The sequence below is a fragment of the Ahaetulla prasina genome, chromosome 11 (genome assembly GCF_028640845.1).
Source record: "Ahaetulla prasina isolate Xishuangbanna chromosome 11, ASM2864084v1, whole genome shotgun sequence".
NCBI classification, from domain to species: Eukaryota; Metazoa; Chordata; class Lepidosauria; order Squamata; family Colubridae; genus Ahaetulla; species Ahaetulla prasina.
The window spans coordinates 431190-441618 of record NC_080549.1 but is presented as its reverse complement, the minus strand read 5'-3'; the positions used below and the strand labels follow the sequence as shown (position 1 = coordinate 441618).

The window sequence follows — 10429 nt, the reverse complement described above, 5'->3', positions numbered from 1 at the left end:
ACTTTTACAGGAGACCCCCAGCAAAGGTCTTTCTAGGCTTAAGCTTGTGGCTTGCTCTGAACCAATCCAATGTCATCCTGACCTGACCCAGGACATTTATCATCCACCGGGAAGAAAGTCTGGCTCCAGGGCTACCAAGAAGGATCCTTTTCCTTCTCCAGAAACGAAAATAAAATTTGTTTGCAACCGAGAGGAATGTTAGAGGGCAGAGATGCTGTTTTGGAATAATCCTGTAAATGTTGAGCTGGGCTGACGGGCACCTAGGAACCTTCAACATGTTTTGAAACCTTAAGAGTATTTTTGTATCCTAATCAGTAAGACTGGGTTAAAAACCAAACACAACAACAATATTGTTGTGCTTTGAAAATGCAAGATTGCAGAGTTCCTCGTCTGGCACTTCTGACCGCCAAGAAGGCGGAAAGCGAGCGTTCAACAGCGCCGCCCCTCGCGGAGGGTGCCGCCAGGGTGAACCGCCGTCCTCCTCCTCCTCCTCCTCCCGGTGCCGCGCGCGACTCCTGCGGGGGACACGGGGCGTCGGCGGCTTTCCAGGGACAGCCGCGGCTCCAACGGGCGGAGCGCAGGCTGGCTCCCAGGCTGCCCTGGCCGGAAGAGACCCGCTGCTGGACGACGCAAGCGCCTCCCCCGCAGCCGGGCAGGACCGTCTCCGCTGACCGGTGCGGGCTCCCAGGTTCCCAAGCTTGGCGCTGGGACTTTCGGCGCTCCCGGCCCTTAAAGGCCAGGGCCCTTCCGCCCCCTCTCGGCCAATCCCACTATTCCGTTCCCGGGGGGCCCCGCCCCTTTAGGGCAAGAGCTAGACCAGCTCCCCTTCCCCATTGGCTGCCAGGCTCCGTTTTTAAAAAATCCTTTGGCCCCGCCCTTAGCAACTGCATTCTCTCCGGCTCCAGGATTGGCTGCCGCGGGGCCAATGATGTCCGCCCTTTACAAATGTAGCAATTTTCAAATCCGCATTTTGTGCAGCAAAGAAGAAGAAAGAGGCGGCGGCAGCGTGTTTTCGCAGCGTTTTCCGCTCCAGGTGAGTTTTGCTGGGGAGATCAGAAGGGCGGCGGGAGCCCTTCAGCCAGCGGGAGCTCTTCGCCTCCGCCTCCCTGAGCACCGCCACGCGGCTGGCCCTCGGGTGATTAGGCCGGGGTCCCGGATCTCCTCCCTTAGGCCACCGAGAGGAGGTGCCCGGACGTCGTCTGCCCCGCCCCGAGCCTTCCAGCTCCCGCTGAAGTAGCCAGTCGGGAGAAGCGAGGGCGAAATTCCTCGTCAGAGCTGCTCGCAGGGAGGATCAGCGCTTCCTGTCCCAGCCCGTTTCTCTCCCCTTCTGCAGCCCTGAGACGGGAGGCCCTCAGCTGGAAGGATGCCCCCTGCGCGATCCTCCAAGGGTTTGGGTAGTAAGCAAGTCCGATCCGGCCGAGGAGCAGGGGTGGAAAATGTGCAAGCGGACAAGGTGAGCTAGAGTCCACCCGAGCAAGAGCCCCCCCAATCGTACACGTGTGTGTGCGCGCGCGCGCATGCACGTGTTGAGTCAGATTCCACCCTGCAAAAGGCACTCCGTGGAGAGGAAATCTGCCTTTGGCCTCAGGTGGCATTTTTCTCTGAAGAGCCCAGGCGCCAGAGTATGCTTTCCAGATGCCTGAGTATGCCCAGAGGAGAGCCAGGCACTGCACTGAGTGGCCTCCCGGTTCCTTTTTGATTCTAGGAGGAGATTTCTCATGTGAAACGATCCCCCTCATCACCCCAGGGGGCACCCAGGAAGCGATCGGCCTTTGGCGATATCACCAATGTAAGAAGCATGGGTTCTTTTGCGTCTGCTGTCCCTTGCCAGCTGCCCCTGCCTTTGATGGCTCAGCAGTTCTGGGACATGAATTCTAAGCAAGCACCAGCTGGGCCTGGGGTGCTGCTGAGCCACTCCTCTGGGTGTTCCCCTTACAGGCTCACAAGGCCCAGGGCTTTGTGGGGAAGAAGGAGCCGGAGAAGATGATTCCCAAGAAGGCCTCCAAGGGATCCACTGCGCTGAATGTGGCCAAGAACAATGAGACCAACCTGAAGAAGTGAGGGCTGTGCTGCTGCCTTCTCTGCCCATGTGACTTCTCCGAGTGGGACAATGCCCCCATGGCATCCTTTGGTCTCTGGTGGCTTCAAGGTGCATTTGTACAAGGATGGCAACTTCAGTGCCCTCTTTGAACAAAAGCCATGCTGGCACAGTTGCCATTCTGTTTTTGTCAGTCTGGACGCAACCCCAAAACTCTCACCTTGAACTTTGGCAGAGCTTGATTGGATGCGCCAGCAGGTTTCCAATGTGTTGCTAATGAGGGCTAAGAAAGTGGGAATGCCGGGGATTCTCCAATTCCTGCCAGTCTGGACGTTGCCTCTAGATTGCCCCAATTTCTAACCCCAGCCGCCTCTTCCAGGTCCCTGGACAAAGCACCCTCTGAGGACAGTCCGGCTAAGCTGAGCCATGTGGTCAACAGTGGCCTCAGAGAGGAGCAGGTCGACCCACTGGTAGTGGTGGTAGCACCAGCAGAGCTGGTAGGGAAGCAGTGCATTTGTGGGTCCCTCTGGCAGGGCCTGCCTCTGGGGCACATGGCTCCCCTGCAGGCCACAGTCCTGGTACCTCGGGCACAGGGCTCAGGCCGTCATCCCTGTGTGGCCCCTGGACTACATTGGCAGCCCAAGACTCACTCTTTCCCTGGTGGCTGACCCAGCAAATGGCAGGGAGGGGAAGTGGGCGCTTATGGAGGGCCAGGTATTAGGGCTCCCCTCCATTTTAGGACCAAGGCGGGTCCTGCCCCCCTTTCCCACCCCAGGCAGGACAACATTTAAAGAAGTCTGTCTTGTCCAGGTGGCTCCAGCCGAGGACATCGACAAGGGGCAGCTGGACGACCCCTATGCCAATGCCGAGTATGCCAAGGACATCTTCGAGTACATGCAAGAGCGAGAGGTGCCTGCCAGTGGCCAGGGGAGGGCTGCCCTTCCTCTGCCGCTCCAGATTCAGTTCCACTGGGCCTGGCCGGAGAAAAGAGTGGAGCAGGGGATGTTGACGTGAAAGCTCACTGTGGCCTCTTGCCCTCCGAGCCAGCTTGAGCAGAGGGGCTTCTAGTGCTGCTCCCTGGGGATTTTCCTTCCCCTCCCTCAGCAACACCCTCCTTTTTCAGAAGAGCTTCCTGCTCCCAGACTACATGAAGAGCCAGCCGGACATCACCATGGACATGCGGGCCATCCTGGTGGACTGGATGGTGGAGGTGCAGGTGAGAGTGGGTGAGAGCCTGCAGGAGGAGGGATGGGTGGCAGTGGACAAAGTGTGCCTTGCGCAAGGCTGTTGTGTGGTTGTGACTAGTTGGAGGAGTGCCTGTCAGAGTTTGTTGCAAAAATCAAATCCAGACAGGAGCACACACAGGTAAACTGATTCAGCAGGTTTCATTAACTTCTTTATATACATAATAATACATGAAGTAATATATACAATACTAAGAATGGTTTTTCAGTTTTAGATCAGTTCAGAGAGGCAGACTAGACTAGTTCAGACTTGTTTGCCCACGCCCAGGCTCTTTCCAGCTTCAATTTCAATTTCAATTCATCAATCAGCTCCCATTGGCTGACTTAGATGCTATGCCTAATGATTGGCTGACCTTGTTACCTTGTCTCCATTTAGTCCCCATTGGCTGATCTATTCCACTCTATGAATATTCATACTCTGACACTCCTCCCTTCATGACTGGAATAGAAATAAAATTGAATAATATTCTTCAGGTATCTGTATTTGAAGACTCAAATTCACAGTTCCCTTCAAATACCTGAGAACCCTTTTACTGTGATACATCCTTTGCAGTCAAGCAAAGATCATCCACGAATGCTAATAATTGACAATCCCCGCCTTGTAACTTTCCAGTGTAAATGCAACCATCAGCCTTGCAACTCTTGAACCCAAGACCCTTCAATGTTTTTTTTTGTTGTTTACATTTATACCCCGCCCTTCTCCGAAGACTCAGGGCGGCTTACAATGTATAAGGCAATAGTCTCATTCTATTTGTATATTTTTTACAAAGTCAACTTATTGCCCCCCCAACAATCTGGGTCCTCATTTTACCTACCTTATAAAGGGTGGAAGGCCGAGTCAACCTTGGGCCGGGCTCGAACCTGCAGTAATTGCAGGCTCTGTGTTCTAATAACAGGCTTCTCTACTGCCTGAGCTATCCCAGCCCTAGACAGATATTCCAATTCCTGGCTGACTGTTTCAGCCCATAAATGGCCTTTTTCAATTTATACACCGTGTTAGGCCTTTTACTTTCAGAGTCTGGTACTTGAACCACGTAAATTTCTTCCTCTAATTCTGCATTGAGGATATGTCAAAATACCAAATTTTATGGCCATGTGCCGCTGCCAATGCTAGTGCCAGCCTAATGCTTTCACTGTTTACAGTTGGCATGAATACCTCATCATAGTGCACATTTTTCATCTGTGAAAAACCTTGTGCCGCTAACCTTGCCTTTATATTGTACCTCATTATTGGGTAGTATTTTCCTTTTGTGTACCCATTTGTATCCTACAGTTTTGCTACCCTGTGGCAAAGCCATAGATGTGAACACTTTTCATCCATGGATTTCATTTCGTTGTCCATGGCTGCTTTCCATTTTATTTGTTCAATTTTGGGTAATGCCAATACTTCCTTACAGTTTCTTGGCTTATACCATACATTACACACAGTAGTAGTGGGTTCCCAATTTTTTTACTACCGGTTTGGTGGGCGGTGGCATGGCTTGGTGGGTGTGACATGGCTTGGTGGGCGTAGCTTGGTGGGTGTGGCAGGGGAAGGATACTGTAAAATCCCCATTTCCTCCTGATCAGCTGGGACTTGAGAGGCAGAGAATAGATGGGGGGGCAGTCAGAATTTTTGCTACCGGTTCTCCAAACTACTCAAAATTTCTGCTACCGGTTCTCCAGAACTGGTCAGAACCTGCTGAAACCCACCTCTGATTACACACTTTTACTTTACTAGCAGAATACCTGTCAGGTGGAATCCCCTTGTTCCATCACTCTGACCTGTGTGGCACTGACTGCTCCTGTGCTTCAACCCTCTTTTGCTTCATATCTTTTTCAGCTTCTCCCTGAATGCTGACACTGTCACTAAGTGAGTTACCATCACTACGCAGATCACTGTCACTAAGTGGATCATTCCATAAATTTGCATTAATTCTGTTCCAATTTTGCTCTGCAAAGCTAGCAGAACTGAAAATCGCTATTGTTTTTCTCCCATCACTTGGCTCATAGCCCATAAACCTGAGCTTTCTAGCCTTTGGTTGTCCCTTTCTTCTAACTGCTTTTGGAATATGCACCCACGCACTGCTTCCAAAAACTCTTAGATGTGCCAGAGGTGGCTTCCTCCCATATAGCATTGAATATAGAGTATCATTACTAGAAGAACTCCACGGCCTATTAATTAAATAGTTAGCAGTCAACATGGCTTCACCCCAATATGACTTGTTCAGACCAGAATCCTCCAGCAGTGAGTCTTTCATGGTTTGTAAGACTCCATTCCTTCTCTCAACTACACCATTCTCAGTTGCTGTGTACAGATTTGTGTGTCTGTGTTTTATACCTAACTGTCCCAGCCACTGTTGAAAACTTGTTGATATGAATTCTGAACCTTTGGCAGTTTGCAGCTGACATACCTGTTGTTTATATTTCCTTTCTACAAAGCTTACCCATTGCTTAAATTTCTGTAGCACTTGCATTTTACTCTTTAATAAATAGCAGAACCCAAACCTGCTGTAGTCATCTACAATGACCAGCACATACTTTGCTCCTCCCAAACTGGTTTGCATTGGCCCAACCAAATCTGCATGTACCAGCTCTAGAGCTCTTGTTGTCTGCCTTGTGCTACTCTTGCTTACTGGGAATGCTTTGGACTTTGATGATTTACATACTGCACAATCCAAATATGCCTTACATCCCTTTAAATTTAACCCTTCTGCAAACTGTTGCATTTGTTGCAAAACTCTGAAGCTGGCATGGCCAAGCTTTCTGTGCAAGAGATGAACACATGAATCATGTGGTGTCTCATTTGCAAATGTTTGGGCACATTGAACCTTTTGTCCTTGCAACACATAAAGATGCCCTGTGCACATTTCTCTTTATGAGACATCTCCCATTTGCAAATGTGGTCTCAAATCCTTGCTTGTCTAAACTGGAGACACTCAGCAAATTATGCTCCATTTCAGGCACACATAATACATCATTAAACCTCTTTTCCAGATAGGGAATTTGCATGCTGCCTCTTCCAATGACCTTAGCCTTCTGGCCATTTGCCAAGGCTACTGCATCTCCAGCAGCTGAATCCATTCTGTAAAACAATTTAGAATTAACAATTGTTTGACTTGCCTCACTGTCTATCAACCATTTGTCTCTGCTATTGCAATAGCTAACTTTTGCAAAAGCAGCCTGTCCATCTTGCAATTTTCCTTGCAAACAGTTCCTGCCTTGCAAATAATTTCTTCCTAGCAAACAACTTTTCCTTTGCAAACAGTCCTTCTTTAAATGTGTTTTTTCACCACAAATGAAGCACCACCTCTGTTGCTGGGCTATAATCTTTGGAGACATCCAGTCTGTGGATGTCTCCAGCAATCAAACAAGCTTTTAAAGCCTCCAAACACAATTCCTGCTCTGGTTTGCACTCAAACACTGCAGAAACAATGTCCCAAGTTTTATCAAGACTGTTTAACGCTAACAGCAGCTTTTGAGATTCAGAAAACTGCAATCCACACTGTTCTAACTCCACAAACAAAGTTTGCATTTGTAAAAAATGCTGTTCCACAGATTCTTCTGGTTGCAAACAGGCTCTGTATAATTGTCTTGATAATTGAACTATACAAGAACAGTTCCCCCCCCCCCAAGGCCATCACTCTGCTAAACAAATAATTCCATCAACACTGTCAGACTATTTACTGAATCTGCACTACTATTAATCGTCTCATAGTTCCCATCACCAATCTCTTTCCACTTATGACTGTATGACTATAACTTGTTGCTGGCAATCCTTATGATTTATATTGATATATTGACCATCAATTGTGTTGTAAATGTTGTACCTTGATGAAGGTATCTTTTATGTACACTGAGAGCATATGCACCAAGACAAATTCCTTGTGTGTCCAATCACACTTGGCCAATAAAATTCTATTCTATTCTATTCTATTGCATGCTGAACCTCTCACATGCACACTTAATTTCAGCCAGACCTCCTTTGCAGTCTTCAAATCTTCCTCAAACATTGAGATATTGTTCACCTTCTAAACTTAAGATGATATAAGCCATTGCTTTATCATGCTGCTTCTGCTCTGCAGCTGCTAAAGGTATCTGTTGTGGATTAATAACCATATCCCAGAGCTCCTTAGCCTTCAGGAAACATTCCATCTTTGCAGCCCAGATAATATAATTCTTCTGTCCCAAACGAGGCAGAGACCTCTCCTTAAATTCAACAGCAGCCATCCTGCAAGCCTTTCTCTGCCTGGTTTTTCTCTTAAATACAGGCAGTCTCTCAGCTTAATTACACTTCAATCTTTCTGTGTGCTCTGGGCCCATAACTTATCAGAGTTTGTTGCAGAAATCAAATCCAGAAAGTACATACAGGTAAACTGATTCAGCAGGTTTCATTAACTTCTTTATATATATATATATAATATATACAATACCTAGAGTGGTTCTTCAGTTTCAGATCAGTTCAGAGAGGCAGACAAGACTAGTTTGGACTTGTTTGCAGCTTTAGAGATCAGACCTTAATACAGAGCCACGCCCATACTCTTTCCAGTTTCAGTTTCAATTCACCAATCAGCTCCCACTGGCTGATTTGGTTGCTATGCCTATTGATTGGCTGACCTTGTTACCATGTCTCCATTCAGTCTCCATTGGCTGATCTATTCCACTCTATGAATATTCATACTCTGAGAGTGCTGCTGCCTCCCTCTTGGTGGGAGTCCCTTCCAGCCTTCCTGAGCTGCTTCCATGGAGATTGAGGGTCTCCTGTGGTGCCCTGAAAGGGGGTCCTGGGAGGGAGGAGACGTTTGGCCATCCAAGTTGCCCTTTGTCAGCACCGCTTTGCACCTGGCAGGAGAACTTTGAGCTCACCCACGAGACCCTCTACCTGGCAGTCAAACTGATGGATCACTACCTGGTTCAAGTGGCGGCCATGAGGGACAAGCTGCAGCTGATCGGTTCCACGGCCATCCTCATAGCCTCCAAGTTTGAGGTGACCCCCCCCCCCCCCCCCCCGAGCAGTGAGTCAGGAAAGGTATTGGGGATCTTGGGAGGGGTTGCTTGGGGAGTCGGTTCCAGTCACCCCATACCGCCCGTCTGAACTGGGCATGTACTTCAGCTCTACCGCATCCTAGAGATTTACTCTGGGCCTTTCGTCATTTGCTGCAACAGTTACTTTTCAGTGCCTCTTAAAATGGTGGAGGGAATGCTTTGAAGGTGCAGATATGGAGGTGGGTGGGCATGTTTAATGGGGTTCTCATGTTTTCTGGACATTCGGTGGGTCCTAACCACAGAGCATCTGGAAACACCACTTAGAGCATTGTCCCCCTGGCTGCAACCTCTGGGCACTCCCAACCCCCAATCCCTCCCCCCCAGAAAAAAACCAGCCAGGAAGGAATTAAATGGGCTGGGGCAGTGCCAGGGCTTTCCTCCCAGGGAAGGGGGCCAAACGATCTGGGGCAGGTCCCAAGCTTCTGCTTGAGCTTCCTCTCCACAGGAACGCTTCCCCCCCTGCTTGGATGACTTCCTGTACATCTGCGATGATGCCTACCAGCGGGAAGAGCTGCTGGCCATGGAGAGGGGCATTCTGCAGACCCTCCACTTTGACATCAATATCCCCATCGCCTACCGCTTCCTCCGGCGGTTTGCCAAGGTCAGTGGGACAATGGGCCTGGGGGGCCAAAGTGGGCCAGAGATCAGCTTGTGGGCGTCAAAAGCTGCCCTTTGCCCAGCTGGCTGAGTGCCTCAGAGAGAAATGGGGCTGAGGGGCACCGTGTGCTTCTTGGGGAGGGGGGGTCTGTGCCCTTCACACGTGGCTGTTCCTCCCAGTGTGCCCGGGCTACAATGGAGACCCTGACCCTGGCCCGTTTCATCTGTGAGCTGACCCTGCAGGACTACGCCTTTGTGCAGGAGGGGGCTTCCCGCCTGGCTGCCAGCTGCCTCCTCCTGGCGCTCAAGATGAAGAACCTCGGTGGATGGGTGAGGATTCCCCACTTGGAACTGTGGGCATCATGTCACCAAAGGAAAAGTGTGTGCAGGGAGGAGGAAACGGGCAGAGCCATGCTCAGCTGAAGGGGAGGGAGCCACTTTCCCTTTGTACTGGCAGAGATGGGCAGGGGACTCCTGGGGGGAAGAAGCAGAAAGAAAGAAGGATCAGGGTCACAACTGGGCAGGTGAGAAAGGGGAGTAGCGTCTGGGGCCGCTTCCCCTCCTGCTCACTGCCAAGGTCACCTGTCAGCTCCACACCTGTGCATGAAGCAGCCCTTCTGCATGTGCTACACATTGAGCAAGTGCGGCCACTCCTGTGCCTGCCACACACCCCCACCCAATCCCCCAGTGCAGCTCCCTTATGTGTTGGCAGAGCCCAACCCTGCAGTACTACAGTGGCTACCAAGTGCCAGACCTTCTCCCTCTGGTCAGGAGGCTCAACTTCCTGCTGACTTGCGGCCAGGATGACCGGCTGAAGGCCGTGCGCAACAAATACTCCCACCGGTGAGTGCTTCCTCTGGGCCAGACTGGGCCCTCTTTCCTCTGGGAGTGGGGTGGGGGAGGAGGGGTTCTGGCCCCCAGTGCAGAAGGGTTAGATTTGGGGGAAGTGCTGACCCACTCTGGCCTTGCCTTGCAGGGTCTTCTTTGAGGTGGCCAAGACGGAGCTGGTGAGCATGCAGGCACTGGAGAACGCTCTGCAGAGCTAGCCCCGGTGCTACGGGTCAGGGCGTCTCCAGCTTGGGCCCGGGGCTTGCCCTGCCCGGAAACTGCAGCCAACCTACCCTGTAAATAGATGTTTGGTCTATGAAGCCTGTAAATAATTGTTTTTTAATGATGAAGGGGAAAAAAATGAAAACTATTTTGGGGGGTGGGAGGGAATTGTGTGAAAAAAATAACAAGCTTTCAATAAAAGAATGTGAGCGTAGCCATCCTTCTGTCAGCCTTCAACGGGCACCTCAAGAGCCCCCCTGGCCCTCCTTTCCTGGCATTGTCACTGGCCTTTCCTACATTGTCACTTTCCTACATTGTCACTGGCCTGGCTCAGCCTGAGGGTCTCGCCCTGAGGGTGGGTGGAAATACTAGCCGCAAAGCAGTTGCTGGGGGTGGGGAGGGAATTCATTACCTCTGTGTGCAAACACACACGCACACCCAGGGAATGTGGAAGAAAAGACAGAACATTATTCCA

General features: G+C 50.5%; 1 protein-coding gene across 2 annotated transcripts; it reads left to right on the top strand.

Moving 5' to 3' along the window:
• Positions 1-516: 516 nt before the first annotated feature.
• CCNB3 (cyclin B3) lies at positions 517-10095 on the top strand. Of its 2 annotated transcripts, none has more exons than XM_058196931.1 (13): positions 517-674; positions 979-1033; positions 1334-1453; positions 1706-1789; positions 1939-2057; positions 2418-2535; positions 2849-2947; positions 3162-3254; positions 8111-8248; positions 8753-8908; positions 9085-9234; positions 9617-9747; positions 9881-10095. In XM_058196931.1, exons 3-13 carry the CDS (start codon positions 1364-1366, stop codon positions 9948-9950), a joined length of 1248 nt encoding a protein of 415 aa, XP_058052914.1. In that variant the 5' UTR covers positions 517-674; positions 979-1033; positions 1334-1363; the 3' UTR covers positions 9951-10095. The 2 variants fall into 2 exon arrangements, with proteins under 2 accessions (XP_058052914.1, XP_058052915.1); XM_058196932.1 differs by having other exon boundaries at positions 906-1033.
• Positions 10096-10429: the final 334 nt, after the last annotated feature.

Excerpts from the sequence above, each read along its gene's own strand:
- CCNB3 (XM_058196931.1), top strand. The coding sequence starts at position 1,364 with ATGCCCCCTGCGCGATCCTCCAAGGGTTTGGGTAGTAAGCAAGTCCGA. Across the intron at positions 1,454-1,705 it reads AAAATGTGCAAGCGGACAAG|GAGGAGATTTCTCATGTGAA; the intron begins GTGAGCTAGAGT and ends TTTTGATTCTAG. Across the intron at positions 2,058-2,417 it reads AATGAGACCAACCTGAAGAA|GTCCCTGGACAAAGCACCCT; the intron begins GTGAGGGCTGTG and ends CGCCTCTTCCAG.